Source organism: Crotalus tigris, unplaced genomic scaffold, assembly GCF_016545835.1.
Source record: "Crotalus tigris isolate CLP2741 ecotype Arizona unplaced genomic scaffold, ASM1654583v1 scf7180000018362.2422785, whole genome shotgun sequence".
Taxonomy (NCBI): domain Eukaryota; kingdom Metazoa; phylum Chordata; class Lepidosauria; order Squamata; family Viperidae; genus Crotalus; species Crotalus tigris.
Genome location: NW_024096964.1, coordinates 724,104 through 741,072, shown reverse-complemented (window position 1 = coordinate 741,072; position 16,969 = coordinate 724,104). Strand labels below are relative to the sequence as shown.

General features: G+C 42.2%; 1 protein-coding gene across 1 annotated transcript in view; it reads right to left on the bottom strand.

Moving 5' to 3' along the window:
• Positions 1-209: 209 nt before the first annotated feature.
• Positions 210-16,969, bottom strand: part of SCD5 (stearoyl-CoA desaturase 5) — a 37,236-nt gene continuing 20,476 nt past the window's right edge. The window contains exons 2-5 of the mRNA XM_039350861.1: positions 8,113-8,243; positions 6,381-6,586; positions 2,369-2,601; positions 210-1,179 (exon numbers count right to left, since the gene is read on the bottom strand). Coding sequence (XP_039206795.1) covers positions 989-1,179; positions 2,369-2,601; positions 6,381-6,586; positions 8,113-8,243 — 761 coding nt within the window. The 3' untranslated portion in view covers positions 210-988. The remainder of the gene's footprint in view (positions 1,180-2,368; positions 2,602-6,380; positions 6,587-8,112; positions 8,244-16,969) is intronic.

The window sequence follows — 16,969 nt, the reverse complement described above, 5'->3', positions numbered from 1 at the left end:
TTTGGGGTCGAACGACCATTTCACGGGGGTCGCCAAACAACACAGTCCGCCATTTTTTTCCCTTTTTCCTTAGCTGTGCTATTCTCTTTTATTCTATTGGCTTTTGAAAGCCAATAGAATAGACTCTCTTGAATAGAGTCTAATTCTATTGGCTTTCAAAAGCCAATAGGAATTGTCCAGGCTGTCTCTGCCCTGCTGAGCCCGCCAAAAGTCCCATTCTGCAAACGGTGCTGCACCAGTTGAGTAGTCCTCGACTTACGACCAGTTGAGTAGTCCTCGACTTACAACCGGTTGGGAGTCGCGGCATTAAAAAAGGTTGAGAACCATTGATCTAGAGCATTCCCTCAAATCATGAGGTTCAACATACAGTATTTGGTAGCAGCTAGTGACCTGTTATGAGATGAAGGGATGCTTTAGACCAGGTAAGTAAACTGCACAGTTTTTCCTGACCAGTTTTACATTCTGCATCAGAGTTCCTGATGTTCAACATGTCAGATGTACCTCGGTAGATGTAGAGTCAAATCTGCTTTGCTCCTGCATCACAGTTTTGCATCTGACTCTGCCCCATGGTTGGTAGATATCATGTTTTCAGTAGAACTAGCACCCACAACCCTGAAGACTGCCCATCCAGCCTTTCCCAACCGGGTGTTTTCCAGATGTGTTGGACTTGAAATGTCCAAAGGCTGCAAGTGGTAGGGATTATGGGAATTAGAGTTCAACATATCTGAAGGGCGTTATGTTATGGAAAAATTGCAGGCTGGAACTTTCACATCTTTCTTGGAAGATGGATGAATATTTAAAGTGTTTTCTGCAATAAAAAAATGACTGCATTAAAGTAAAATGACATTTATCCAGAAATGAATTTGGCCATCATTCAATGAAAAATACTACTTTCATTATAAGAGAAGGTTTGGGACAGAAGCCCCCCCCCAATCAAGAAACATACAAACAACACAGCAGCATTGACATTCAAGAGTCAATTTGTTTCTCAAGAAGTACCATCTCCAGTCCTCTGTTTGCGAGCTTGGATCATCTCATTGGGTGCTTGCTTCCTCTCAGTGACCAAACCCAACCAAAACATGAAGTCAATGAACCATGTGGTTGGGTTGAATTTCAAGCCAAACTCACTGGCTGAATAATCAAATGGAAAGGTGTGGTGGTAATTATGGTAACCTTCTCCTGGAAAACAGAACCCAGAAGAAATGAAAAGTAGGGTCAAAGGTAGAGAAGGGGGAAAAAAAAGTAGGATGTAGCATCAACAAGCAGAGGCAGTAGACATTCTAATGGAGGAACAGCTATTATTTTCATGATTTTGACCAACAAAAGGATTTTAAGAGCTATGTCCTGTAAATATATACTTTGAACAGGGTGTCCAAAATGAAATGTTCCAACGAGCCATCTCCTGATTTCTTCCTCCCTTTACTTCTGATTTCCACTTAGGTTGGATGATTAGATTTTATATTCTCAAAATGGGGACTATTATGTTTCCCAAGAGCTTTGAAGAAGCTCCTACACAACAGTCTGAATCTTACCTCTGATAGTGCTTGGAATGCCTGCCATGTTCGATGTTAAAATAGTAATTAAATGCAGGTTCTATAAATTTAATATCAGCCATTATTTCTCTCTCCCTCTCTTGCTTAGTTTACTACCGTATTTCCCCTCAAAAATAAGACCTAACCGGAAAATACCCCTAATGCACCTTTTGGAGCAAAAATTAATGTAAGACCTGGTCTTAGTTTCAGGGAAACATGGTATGTAGCTAAAGAATTTTTAGTTGTTCTAATAGTACAGCTTTTTTTTTAGAGAAGAAGAAAAGGTCTAAGCAAACAAGTAAAATTTCTCCTCCATGGGGTCCTTAGTGTTTTCTGAGCTTGGTTGTTTTCTTTCAGACATCTCATTACCAAACTAGGTAACATCATCAGTGCTAAAAAGGAGTAGGAATTGCTGTCATTTTGTATACTAGTGGTTTGCTGTGTCGGTGTTGGTGGGAATGTTCTTGTTGGTTCTTTAATTAGATGTTGTTTTCTGTTAACTTGTTTGTTTGAATTGGTAGTTCCTTGACTGGGGTATTATTTACTTCTTCATTGTTGATCTATTTGTTAATCTTGGTGTTAATCTGTGCTCATCTAGGTATTGATTACTGGTAAGGAGGTCTTTACTTTCTTATCCACACCAGAACTTTCTAATATTATCTGCCCAATATTTCATAAGACACCCACAAAAAAGAGGAAGACCCTTGATTTCACCACCACAGCCATCATCCTCCTTTTCATATAACTTGTGGACATCCCTGACTGTAAAGCACCATTAAAGCAGTCTGGAGAAAACAACCTCAAAAAACTAGGTGAATCAATTGTTGGCAACTCACCAATAGCTCCGAAAGTGACAAAGGTATTCTGCCGAGGGTTGATGTCTTTGTCATATGGCCTGTTTCCATACATGTGAGCAACACTATTGACCAGCCAAGCAACATTGAGGGAGACGGTGTAGCGGAGAATTGAAGCCAAGAAGTATGAATTCCACAAGCTCTCGCCCCAGAGATACCAAGGCAAGATAGTAGGAATGACAAAACACATCAACACAACTGAACTTTTATAGTACCTGTGAGGAAAGAAAAGGAAAAACAGAGGTGACTGGATCATACAAGATAACATTTCCCGTAACAATGATTCCAGATGAGTCAACTGAGAAGAAAAGATCATGGGAAATATGTTGTCAATATATATATGTGTAGTGCAAAATGAAAGAATAATAAGTGGTAATACGCTCGCCAGAAACCCTTATTCAGCTATTAGTGTAGTTTTAATATAAAGATGGAGGGGGGGGTCTGTACAAAAAAGTGAAAACATTCTCTCAGATGCTTTCTGTTTGTCCCCATTTTCATAAGAAGTTTGTAGAGCAATGATTCTTAACTTTTTCTTCACCACGGAGTCTCTTTAAATATTGTTTGTGGCCACAGACTATGGCCACAGATTCCCCAAAGACTTAACTCAAGATCTAAATCATAACATTTTTTTCAAACCTTTGTGGACCCCCTGTCATGATATCATGGATCCTCAGGGCTCCATGGACCACAGGTTGAGAACCACTGGTGTAGAGTCTTCCCTTTGCAACATGGAAAATCTAAAGGTTTAGAGCAGGGGTAGGCAACCTTGGCTCTTTTATGACTTGTGGACTTCAACTCCCAGAATTCCTGAGCCAGCCATGCTGGGGGGAAAGGGAGAGGTTTCCAAGCTGAGCCATGCTGGCTCAGAAATTCTGGGAGTTGAAGTCCACGCGTCATAAAAGAGCCAAGGTTGCCTACCCCTGCCCTATACCATTTCAGACAAGTGGTTGTTCAATCACTTCTTATAGCATTCACAATTTCTGTAGGCAAGTTGTTTCACTGATTAATTGTTCTAACTGTCAGGAAATTTCTCCTTAGTTCTAGGCTGCTTCTCTCTTTGGTTAGTTTCCATCCATTGCTTCTTGTCCTGCCTTCAGGTGCTTTGGAGAATAGCTTGACCCTCTCTTCTTTATGGCAACCCCTGAGATACTGGAACACTGCTATCATGTCATCCCTAGCTCTTCTTTTCATTAAATTAGACATATCCAGTTCCAGCAACTGTTCTTTATATGTTTTAGCCTCTAGCCCCCTAATCATCTTTGTTGCTCTTCTCTGTACTCTTTCTAGAGCAGTGGTTCTCAACCTTTTTAATGTTGCAACCCCCAACTGGTCGTAAATCGAAGACTACTCAACCGGTCGTAAGTCAAGGACTACTCAACTGGTGCAGCACCGTTTGCAGAATGGGACTTTTGACGGGCTCAGCAGGGCAGAGATAGCCTGGACAATTCCTATTGCCTTTTGAAAGCCAATAGAATTAGACTCTATTCAAGAGAGTCTATTCTATTGGCTTTCAAAAGCCAATAGAATAAAAGGGAGTAGCACAGCTAAGGAAAAGGGGGAAAAAATGGCAGACTGCGTTGTTTGGCGACCCCCGTGAAATGGTTGTTCGACCCCAAATGGGGTCCCGACCCACAGGTTGAGAACCACTGTTCTAGAGTCTCAACATCTTTTTTACATCGCGGTGACCAAAACTGGATGCAGTATTCCAAGTGTGGCCTTACCAAAGCATTGTAAAGTGATATTAACACATTTATATGATCTTGATTCTATCCCTCTGTTAATGCAGCCTGTGCTGGCTTTTTTGGCAGCTGCATTTCCTTGACACCTGCAAACTTTTGATTATTATAATCTCTTTAGTTGGTTTGCTTTATCTCTATTCACCAGGAACTAAAATGAATAATCTAAACTCCAGCTGGGAAAATAAGACACATTCTTCAGTTAGCACTACTAGATAAAATGTTTGCTGCGGAATCTATTAAAATTTCCAACCTTCGCCTCCTTTTACAACCTCAAATCTTTATTTTTCTGCAAGCTACCATGAACTGCACCCTTATCATTCAGAGCATTTGTGCATGGGGGGGGGGAAACGCACAAGATTGTGTGTTCCTTTGCTTGGAACAATTCCTGCTGAAGTCATTGTAATTTGCCACAATTTGTGCAAGATTTCTTTCTCATTAATGCATTATGCCCCATTCCCCCAAGAGATAAAATTCTGCAACTTTCTGATCATGTTCTCACGCCTGATCATGTTCTCCTCCCTTCCGCTGTGATCATGTTTTCTTTCTTTTTAACAGGAACAAAGGAGCTTTCCTTCTGGCTCAAAAAATGACAAATTCCCATGGCATAGCAAATTACAGCGTAGGCATTCATGGCTTGTTCACTAAAAATGTATCGATCTTTATGGTGTCGTGAGATTCTTCATTCTTCATTAAGGGAAATTTTCTTGACGGAAATTCCTCATTCACTGGTGGTCCATCAAGCCAGGTCTTCAAGTCAAAGTTAGGTAGCCATTGGGATCGTACATTGGGTAGAAGATTGGATTGGACCCCTGTTTCTCCATCTGGGAAAGTTTCAGATGGGTGGACTTCAACTCCCAGAATTCTCCAGCCAGCAAACTTCTCAAAATGGAGAAACCTCGGGGACAACCATTGTCCCATCTTTGTCCAGCGCTTTCTCCATTTTGCTTGACCATCTTGCTTTCCACAAAACCCTTGGATTCCTGGTTCGAATCCACTCTTAGGAGGTCACTGGATGTCACTCCATCTTTCTGCCCACCTAGCCTACCTCATAGGGTTGTGGTTATGGGGATAAAAGCCCCTGGTGAAAATGTGAGAGATAAATATATCAAAGAAACAAATAAAAGGGCAGTTTTGGGTTGTTTAAGTGTTAACGGGCTGGGATTAATAATCGAAGCATCGTGCAACTCACTGTGTTTGAAGAGAGATCTGTTTGACCCCAGCCTTACTAAAAGCATCTTTTTAATGCTTTGAACCCATTTTTAATGCTTTAAATGTTTATGGTTTTTTTTTCCTTCCATGCTGGGATATTCTTAAAAGCTGCTTTTAAGCCTGACTGGTGGTTTTCTTTTGTTGTCACAGTTTATTCATTTCATTATTTCCTTTCCTTTTGAAGTGGGACTCAGGTGAAAAAGCAGAAAAATGTGGCTGAATTAAGTTGTTCTCAGCAGTATTAGCGACTGATTATTTCAGTCAGAGATCATTGCACCTCAAAGGTTAGAAATTAGAATGAGAAATCTTTCCAAAAAATTCAGCAAACTAATTATCACTGTAATTTTTCAGGCTGGATAAAGCCATTTATTTATGCAGGAATTGATCCCAATCCCCAATTGTGTCATTGTTTATAAGAGCTTTGTATACTTTATACAATTTTTCACGAATGTGGGATTGTTCCTTCAGCTTTACAGGAGCTCTGTGCTAAACTCAGTGCAGTAATTAACGTATTGTGGCCATGACAATCCTATAAATAGGACTGTTTGTTAAATTCATAAGTTCTCTCCTTCATGGGCTTGCACCTCTGAAAAATCACTAATACAACTATACAACTATACTTCCTGATAGTGAGAACAATTAACCAGTGGAACAACCTGCCTCTAGAAGCAGTGAATGCGCCAACACTGGAAGTTTTTAAGAAGAGATAGGACAACCATTTGTATGAAATGGTATAGGGTTTCCTGCCTGAGCAGGGGGTTGGACTAGATGAGCTCCAAGGTCCCTTCCAACTTTATTATTATTGTTATACAAGCACTTAGTTGGAAAATGCTAATTGTCATAGAATTGTTGAGTTGGAAGGGACCCTGGGAGTCATCTAGACCAAAATTCTGGGAATGCTGGGAATTGAAGTCCACCCATCTTAAACTTGCCAAGATGGAGAGACACTGATCTAATCCAAACCTCTGCCCAATAGCTGGCTAATTTTGACCTGAAGATCTCCCAGTGTATCTCCAACCTTACTCGTGTCTACCATTATCACTCACTTTCTCTGAAAGCTCACCACCGGATCCTCCAATAAATCACTGAAATCCAGTTTTCTCCCCTTCTCAATGACATCACGATGCTTCCGGACAAAGAGCCAGCCAATATGGGAGAAAAAGAACCCCCGCTTGGCATTATGGGGATCAGCATCCGTCTCGGAGTACTTGTGATGCACTCGGTGGTCTCGAGCCCATTCAAAAATGTCATTCTGCACAAAACAGAAGGAGAAAATTAAGTGTCGTGGCTCTGTGGGCCTTTGAGTCCTTCCTTGCCCGTGTGGTCCTTTTAAAGCAGTGTTTCTCAACCTTGACAATTTTAAGGCATGTGGACTTCAACTCCCAGAATTCCACAGCCAGCATTGCTGGCTGTGGAATTCTGGGAGTTGAAGTCCACATGCCTTAAAATTGTCAAGGTTGAGAAACACTGTTTTAAAGCAACAGCATTGTCTATGGAGGTGCTTAGTCACCCAGATCATGGTTGTCCCAATGCTTTCTCAAAAAGCAGCTGGGCTTTCTTTATGTTTTCCTTGAAGACGTTTTGCTTCTCATCCAAGAAGCTTCTTCCGTTCCTCAAGGAAAAACAAAGGAAGTCCAGTTGCCTTTTGAAAAAAGCACCTTTGGGACAAGCAACAGCATTGCTTGCTGTATCAAAAAAAAAAAAAAAACACCAACTGTTTATGTCAAGTACTATCAAAGATAGCAGCTGGCTTAGTTTCCAAAGAAAATTGCCCTCTGGCTATCTTGTTGTTTCTACCTCCTATGAGACTTCAGGAGTATTTTTACCTCACCCACCTGAGCTTCTAGGAGGAGAGCAAGTGAGCTTCTTTTCAATATACAATTACGGTAGCAGGTACAGACATCTCTCTCCCTATAATCCAGGAGTCTTCAAACTTGGCCCTTTTATGACTTGTGGACGTCAACTCCCAGAATTCCTCAGCCAGCATGCCTGGCTGAGGAATTCTGGGAGTTGAAGTCCACACGTCATAAAAGGGCCAAGTTTGAAGATCGCTGCTATAGCCTGTGTCATTTCAAATACTTCTCTGTTGTAGAGCCAAGAAACCAGCTGCTGGGCTTCTCTTCTGTGGCTTCAAAGAGTTACCTGGATAATAAAAACTGGAAAATAAATAATTCTGCAAAGTTGCTGATTGGCCAGGGCCATGTACAATCCCAAGTATGCCTGGAGTTATTAGGTCAGTGATGGCCAACCTTTTAGAGACCGAGTGCCCAAACTGCAACCCAAAACCCACTTATGCATTGTCGGGTGCTCGGTGGGTGTGGCCCATTGGCTGGGTGTGGCCCATTGGGTGGGCATGCCTGCGGTGGTAACAGCAGACTGGGTGGGACTAAAAAGTTCAATCAATCAATTCCAACTTTGCAAGATCTTTTTTTTTCCCGCGAGAAGTTGAAATTGACTGATTGATTGAACCTTTTTTTTTGTACACAGCGGCAGAGGCCTAAAGCGAAAGGTTTTATAAAACCCAGCTGATGGCGTAGGACATCAGTGCGCATGCCCACAGAGAGGGCTCTGAGTGCCGCCTCTGGCACCCATGCCATAGGTTCACCACCCCTGCATTAGGTCCTCACAAGTGGCCTAAATCCAATCTGTCTTGAATTCGGTTGACTCTTATCTATTACTCTGGGAGTTGAAGTCCACAGGTCTTAAAGTTGCCAAGGTTGGACACTCCAGCCTTAAACTCTCGCTTAAGTAGGGTTCAATAGATGTGTAAATACCCACCTGAAATGCCATTGAATTGGCTGCAGCCAAAAATATTCGCAGTGGCAGTTTGGCTTTGTAAGATCTGTGACTCCACAAGCGGTGGGCACCTGCTGTCACCCCCAAGGCGCACATCAGGAAACATATGTATGCTGAAAACATGAAGGAAAAAAATGAGAGAAGAAAGAGAGGTTATGAAAGCACCAAACCTCTTGGTGGTTATTAAAGTACAGCTCATACTATCAATGCCTCCATAGCTACAGCACGTAATACTGTGCTGATACTTCTAATTTAACCATCTAGCACAGCGGTTCTCAACCTGTGGGTTGTGACCCTTTTGGGGGTCGAACGACGCTTTCACAGGGGTTGCCTAAGACCATCGGAAAACACATATTTCCAATGGTCTTAGGAACCGAGACACCGCTCCTCTATCCGGCTGCCGCTGCTGCCCTCCTCCTCCCCTGGCTCCTCAGCGTCCAGGGCACCCTTCTCCGACAGCGCCTGCTCCTGCCGCCGCAGTACCATTGCGCGTGCCCCCAACCGGCTCAGCTGTGTGGCTGGCCGGGCCGGGTCGAGCCGGGTCTGGGCCGTTGCTGACGCTGCCACTGGGCTGCTCCGCCAGAGCCTTCCCCCCCCTCCCCGGGCAATTGTGCGGAGCTGCTTGTGCGTCCTTGCCTGTGGGCAAGGCTGTGTGCCCAGGCCGAAACGCAGTGCTTTTCCTACTGCTTCTCTTCCCGTTGGTCAAAGAGGCAGACGCGATTTCCCTTTCCCTGGTTCTTTTCATCTGTGCTGGAAAGGACAATTTGGGCTATTTTATTACCGGTACCTGTTGCTTGTTTTATTACTTGTTGCCTTTGCTGAACCAGGGAAAATTGTTTAAAGTGATTTTCAGGAGGTGCAGAATGCCTCCAAGTAAAGCCGCAGCAATTACCCGGTTAATTTTCCCTGCTAGGGCATCTGTGTGTGTCTCCAGACCTTACTGGACTACCATCCCCAGCAGCCCTAAAAAGCACTGTGGAAGAGTGGGGAATGCTGGGAGTTGCAGTTCATCACCATCTGGAAAAACATGACTCTCCAAAGATCCTTCCTTCCTTCCTTCCTTCCTTCCTTCCTTCCTTTCGCCTCCTGGCTTTCTATCGATCGAGGCAGATTACAGAGCCGTGATCCACTCCCGTGAGCCGGCAACGGGACCCCGAAATCAAAGGAGAAAACTCGTTTCGGGGCTGTAAAAAAGGATCCATCTCCCCCACCCCGACCCCTGCTGCAAGCAGCGCCAGAGATTGGAAAGGCGCTGGTCTGGAACTCTTGGCTATGGGGGCAGGCCGGCGGCAGCTCTGCTCAGATGTGGGGGATGAAAAAAAAAAACAGCCGGAAGGGAAGAGAAATCATTCGAGCAGACCCCGCTTTGGATAAGGCTTCACAGCTCAGAGCATTTCGTTTGGAAACGTTGGCACCAGTTTTAATCTGGGCGTTTGTCCTTTCTTACCCCTGTGCCCGCGCGCCTGTGCGTTTTCCCCGGTGGTAGCCAAACAGAGAGGGGAAGGGGCAATGGGAACCGTCCTTGGATACATCATTTACACTCCCGCCTCCCCAATCAGGCTTATTTGGAAACCGGTCCGACGGACCAGGCTTCCTCAATCAGCCACCGGGGGTTAAAATATCTTTCCCCGTCGGGCGTTATAAAGCACTTTTTCCTTCCTTCCTTCCTTCCTTCCTTCCTTCCTTCCTTCCTTCCTTCCTTCCTTCCTTCCTTCCTTCCTTCCTTCCATCCATCTCCTTTTCTTTCCCTTTAATCTCTCCTTCCTTCCTTCCTTCCTTCCTTCCCCCTTCAATCTCCTTCCTTCTCCATCTCCTTCCTTTCCCCTTCAATCTTCCTTCCTTCCTTCCTTCCTCCCTCCCTCCCTCCCTCCCTCCCTCCCTCCCTTCCTTCCTTCCTTCCTTCCTTCCTTCCTTCCTTCCTTCCTTCCTTCCTTCCTTCCTTCTCCATCCCTTCCCCTTCAATCTCTCTCCTTCCTTCCTTCCTCCTTCAATCTCCTTTCTTCTCTATCTCCTTCCTTTCCCCTTCAATCTTCCTTCCTTCCTTCCTTCCTTCCTTCCTTCTTTCCTTCCTTCCTTCCTTCCTTCCTTTCCTTCCTTCCTTCCATCTCCATCTCCATCTCCATCCCTTCCCCTTAAATCTCTCTCCTTCCTTCCTTCCTTTCCCCTTCAATCTTCCTTCCTTCCTTCCTTCCCCTTCCCTCCCTCCCAACATTTTTGAGCATTGCTTCAGCAAGCATTGCTATATTGTTTTTGTGATTAATCACTATGCTTTAATTATGTTCAATTTGTAACAATGAAAATACATCCTGCATATCAGATATTTACATTACAATTCATAACAGTAGCAAAATTACAGTTATGATGTAGCAACGAAAATAATTTTATGGTTGGGGGGGTCACCACAACATGAGGAACTATATTAAAGGGTCACGGCATTAGGAAGGTTGAGAACCACTCATCTAGCATATTGGGTTGTCATTAAAAACTGCATATTGCATAAAAATAGAGAACCTGGCAACTGCATCTCACTGAGGGGTTGAAATTTAGACTGTCTCAGTTCTCATTAACAATGTTTTCTTCCTCACTTGTTAGAAAATTCTCCATGCCTACAGTTTCCCTTCTGAATGCTTAAAGCAGGGTTGTTTCTTGACTCACCTAGAAATGTCCACCCACAACATGTTTCCTCTTTCTGAACAAGGGACACAATGCCAGGCTGGCAATTCACAATGCAGCTATGTTTTCTGTAACGAAAATCTATCTCATAATATTATGCAAGTGGCTCTCGACTTAGAACCACGAGAGCCCAATATTTCTGTCCCATGTTATGGCTTTTCTTGCCACAGTTGCTAAGTGAACCACTTCAGTTGTTAAGTTAGTAAAATGGTTGTTAAGTGAGTCTGGCGTCCGCATTCATTTTGCTTGTCAATAAGTTGCAAAAGGTGATCACATGACCCCGGGACACTGCAACCGTCATAAATATGGGCCAGTTGCCAAGGGTGGTCGTAAGTGTGATAATGGTTGAAAGTCACCTTTTAAAGTGCTGTTGTAATTTCAAATGGTCAGTAAATGAATGGTTGTAAGTCAAGGACTACCTGTATTACAAAATTTCAGAATAATAGTTGGGGTTATAGATTCAAGAGCCGTGGTGGCGCAGTGGTTAGAATGCAGCATTGTAGGCTAATTCTGCCTTCCACTGCCAGGATTTGGATCCTGACCAGCTGAAGGTTGACTTGGCCTTCCATCCTTCCAAGGTCAGTAAAATGAGGACCCAGAATGATGGGGGCAATAGGCTGACTGTAAACTGCTGAGAGAGGGCTGTAAAGCACTGTGAAACGGTATATAAGTCTAAGTGCTACTGTTATAGCTATTGCTATTCAAAATATTTTCCAGAGAAAAACTATGACAAACCACTTCAGTCTTGCTAATGAGACCATTGTTAAGTGGGTTATGCCCAGTTTTGTGGCCCTTTATTATGCCACAGTTGTTAAGAGAACAATTGCAGTTAAGTTCTCACTTAGCAACAGAAATTTTGAGCTTAGTTGTGATTGTTAAGTTGAGGACTACTTGTGTTTTCCCTGTTTCTTTGCTGATAACACTGTCTCGATTTTCGAGCAATCCTACAGCATATCTGCTAACAATGGGAGCATTTTCTTTCTTTCTTTCTTTCTTTCTTTCTTTCTTTCTTTCTTTCTTTCTCTCTCTCTCTCTTTCTTTCTCTCTCTCTCTCTCTCTCTCCCTTTCTTCCTTCCTTCCTTCCTTCCTTCCTTCCTTTCTTTTTTTTTTCTTTCCATTATTTGCAAGAACTTTATTCAGATTCGGAACGCCCCACATTAGCACCTAAACAAAATGTAAAGAAATTTAAGAACGTTTCTTAAGATAAAAATTCAACACAAAAACATTTTTTTTCTATATTTACTGGATACTTCAGAGAATGTTTAAAACTGGTGATCAATTCATTATGCTGGAAATGTAAAAAAAAAATTATGGTGAGGATGTTTACACACAAGACAGGCAATTGTGTCATGTTCATACTGTTTTAATACCCATGAGTTTATCAAGATGATTTAATGAATAAGAGTAGCATTGAACGATATGAATATGATTTTGAATAATATGTCAACATTTTGAAATTCATCACTTCTTTTATATATATATAACTTTTATTGTTTTATCAATGTAAATGATGGCACTTTCAAAGAGGCATTCATTTTGCCACTGAGAAATTGTTGGCGGAGAGATAACAACAGTTCTGTACAACGGCTTTCGGTTGCATCTCAATAACTAGCTCCCAAGGAGCTAGCTGAAGCATTAAAACAGCACTTCTCTCATGCATAACCTTCCTTGCCACTTTACTGCTTAAAATTCTTTTTATAACCGTCAGGACCAGATATTTGAGTTTTAATTTCACAGATACATGAAAGGACTATGTCTCCTTCTAAAGCTTAATAAATTCTAATGCTTTTCAGTCCCCAGTAATTGTGAAGGGTAGCTGGCTTCCTGCTCAAAGACATTTTTAATTCACTCGTCTCCCTCCGCAATTAGCTGTGTGTTGGCAACCCAGCCATACTGCATTAAACCGAAGTAATTTGACTGGAATTGGGCTGGAATGTTACACGGTGCTGATTTCAGGATCATGCAAATTGTTTTACATAAAGGATGAAAACATCTCAAAAACTCTGCGCAGTAGAAGGAAGACATTCTAGCTCAGGAAAAGAGAAACATTTTTTTTCCTAATCCTTTTTGGGAGCCTGTTTTATTTTTATTTTTTTTTACAAAATATATCAAAAGATTAGAGTTCTTTTTTAAGCAAACATCAAACGAAAGCATTATTGTTCCTCTGTTTGCAAAGATTCCTCTTGGATTTGTTTAAGAAACATCCCCTGAAAATGGAAGATGCTAAAGTAAACTGGTATTTCTGCAGATGTTCCATGGTTTGACATTGGATTATCATCTGAGTTTTGAGGCTACAGTGCTTTCATTTCAATGGAGTTGCTTGCTCAAGCAACCAAAAATGAAAACCAAAGTAACACCTAATGCTATTTAATTATATTAATTTTAAGTGAAAAACAGAAGGATATGGAAACTGGCTGCATTCAGACAGTTGTAAACAGCTTAGATTGGGATGCTTGACCAATTTTGTTACATAAAGCAAACAACAAAACATGTAGATGCTAAAAAGAGACGAAGGGTTATTAATATTTATATAGGTTGACCACTTGTTCTCTAGGCAGCTTCCAGGAAAAACAATTGAAGTCAGTTAAGAGGGCTTTAGAATAAAATTTATTCAGGGTACATCTATTAAAATCAGTAAGATTTATTAGTGATAAAGGTCCCTTTAGGGCAGTGGTTCTCAACCTTTTTAATGCCGTGACCCCCAACCGGTCGTAAGTTGAGGACTACTCAACCTGTCGTAAGTCGAGGACTACTCAACTGGTGCAGCACTGTTTGCAGAATGGGACTTTTGGAGGCTCATCAGGGCAGAGACAGCCTGGACAATTCCTATTGGCTTTTGAAAGCCAATAGAATTAGACTCTATTCAAGAGAGTCTATTCTATTGGCTTTCAAAAGCCAATAGAATAAAAGAGAGTAGCACAGCTAAGGAAAAGGGAGAAAAAATGGCAGACTGCGTTGTTTGGCGACCCCCGTGAAATGGTCGTTCGACCCCAAATGGGGTCCCGACCCACAGGTTGAGAACTACTGCTTTAGGGTGAATTACAGTATGGAAAGCCCACAATGTGGTTTATTTGGTTGTGGTATAATGCAATGAGTGAACTCAGCTATATGGGTTTGTGGTGTGGTTTGTAGTGGGTAAACTTTAGCATGTTGTGTGAGTACCAACTCTGTTGCTTGCTTAACAAATTGTAATTTAAGCAAAACACTCTTGAGATGCCTGCATCCTGCTATGACTCAGTCTGGATTCAATTTGATTGCATGATACAGCAAATCAGTATTAAGAAGGACGGCTGACAAAAATCACAAAAACCAAAGAATCCTTGTCTAGTAATAGGAAGGTTTTAAAAAGCCTTTTAAAGAATTAAAGAGTTTTGAGCTGCAAGGAGAACTAAAATAAAGCCTGGATAATACTGCTTGACATTTGAGGAGACTGCAGAATTTTGCTCTTTACATTCCAGACACAACATTTGCTTTGGAAAAGTAAAATGGAGGAGCCTAGAAATGTGGTTCATCAAAGAAAATTTGGAATGTATCCACAATCAGGCCATAGGTATGATGTGAGGGAAGAGGTACAGGTAGAATGTTCCAGAATTTCCATTGCTAAGCAAGGCGGTTGTTAAGTCAGTCATGCTTCATTTTATGACCTTTCCCCCCCATGGGTGTTAAGCGCATTGGCCCATTTGTTAAGTGAATTACACGGTCCTGAAAAAAGTGATTTATGATTGTTTTTCACACTTGCGACCGTTGCAGCATCTCCACGATCACATGGTCAAAATTTGGATGCTTGGCAACTGACTCATACTTATGACAGTCGTAGTGTCCCAGGTCAAGTGTTAATTCCCATTTGGGACCTTCTGACAAGCAAAGTCAATGGGGGAAGCCAGATTCACTTAACAACCATGTTACTGGCTTAACAACTGCAGGGATTCCCTTAACAGCTGTGGCAAGAAAGGTCATAAAATAGGGCAAAACTCACTTAACAACTGTCTTGCTTAGCAACAGATATTTTGGGCTCAATTGTGATTGTCCATTGAGGACTACCTGTATATCCTCCAGAGGAATATTCCCACACTAACAATTCCCCATTTTGAAAAATCATGCTAAAACAACTATTTTGTCTCCTCTGCTTTGTGTGGTTCCCCAAAAGTTTGAGAAGCTGGGTGGTCAACCCTGACCCTACAAATATTGGATTTTAAATGCATACTCATTTTCATTCTGATCTCTCAGTGGGCCAAGGAGAATTTTGAATTGCAACATGGCTGACACATTTTTAGATGCTTTTTTTTTTAAAAAAGAAATCCACCAAGGACTGTAGCTTCTCAGCAAAGGTTTGCTAAAAGTTGTGTCAATTAGCAGTTCCTAGGGACCGCCAAAGATCAAACTTAACCTAGTTATAAAAGGAACAAACAGCAATGATCTGAGAGAGAGAGAGAGGGAGGGAGGGAGGGAGGGAGAGAGAGAGAGAGAGAGAGAGAGAAGACGGCATGGAAATGAATCAGTGATGTGCTTCTGACAAGTTGCAGATTTGTTAAGCCCTACAGTATATCTGTTGCCCTGACAACTAGCAAATGAGGATTTTATTAACCCTGCCACCTACCAGTGGGCATTTTTTTTTTTTAAAAAAAAAGTCAAAATGGGAGCCATGAGATAGAAGCTTGCGGGGTTTTGATCAGACTGATGTGGCTGTGGATTTGGCTTTTTATGTTTTGAAGAAGGCTTCATCCTCTTCCCATCTGCAGACAGAAAGCTAGAGCCCTTCAAAAAGGAAAAAAGAATACAGGTGGTCCTTGACTTACAACCACAACTGAGCCCAACATTTCTGTTGCTAAGCAAGCTAGGTTGGGGTTCATTTTGTCCCATTTTACGACCTTTCTTGCCACAGGTTGTTAAGTGAATCACTGCAGTTGTTAAGTTAGTCACCCGGTCGTTAAGTGAATCTGGCTTCCCTATTGACTTTGCTTGTCAGAAGATCGCAAAAGGGGATCCCATGAGCCCGGGACACTGCAACTATCATAAATATGAGTCAGTTGCCAAGAGTCTGACTTTTGATCATGTGACCGTGGGGATGTGCAACAATCATGTGGGAAAATGGTCATAACTCACTTTTTTCAGGGTTGTTGTAACTTCAAGCAGTCATTACATGAATTGTTGTAAAAGGGGCAAAACTCACTTAACTATTGTCTCGCTCAGCAATAGAAATTTTGAGCTCAACGGTGGTCATAACCCTAGCCATGTACTACATTTTAAAGACAAGACAAAAAAGGCAGACAGTGCAAATTACAGCATGTCAGGCACAAAGAAACATGCTCAAATATGAAGAGTTCAGTTAGTTGTTTTATTTCTCCTCCCTATACATAGGAATCATCTCAGACAGAGAGTTTCACCTAGATGAGGTTCGACAGCATTTAAGGGGGTTTGACTTTCCCCTCTTCTGCCTATGTAACAACTCCAGACTAATTCCCTATTTGACTCCTCTCTCTGGCTTGGCCACTCTCTCTCCTCCATGGCATGAAATTGGAATGTTTTTTGATCCATCTTTCTTATTATTCATCCCTCCCTACTAGGTCGGCATGCTAACTACAGTATGCTATCTTTCAGATATGGTCAATGAACATAAACCATGTGGTTTACTGGGACATCAGTCCCTGTCTGAAGCCTGCTCCTGTCACCACTCTGGATCAATTCAGCTTGCTATGAAAGCTTTATTACAAAGGCACTTTAAGCAGGTTCACATGTATTGGAGTGAATTCAGCTCACATGCATGCTGGGGTCATCTAGTTCAACCTCTTGCCCAGTCCAATTTAGCCACAATGTTTCTGATCAATGCCCATCTATTCTGTGTGAAGAATGGCTATGAAAGGGGCCTGGGGTTTACCCTGTCCCAAAATGGAGCATTACTTGTTGAGTTTAATTCATTCAAAGGGTTTTCTCTGGGCCTCCATAGCGGGTCTTCTCCTTAGTTTGTCCCTCTGGGATGGCTCATGTTTTGAAGGCCTCCTTCTGGAGATCCTTGAATAAATGTAGGTGTTTTGTCACACTTTTTGGCACACACCGACACAAAACACTCCAATGGCCACACAACATTGGCAGACTACAAAACAGACTGTATTGTTTCAGATGTGAGGTGAAGATTGAGTTTCAGAAAACATCTTTAAGAGACCCAATA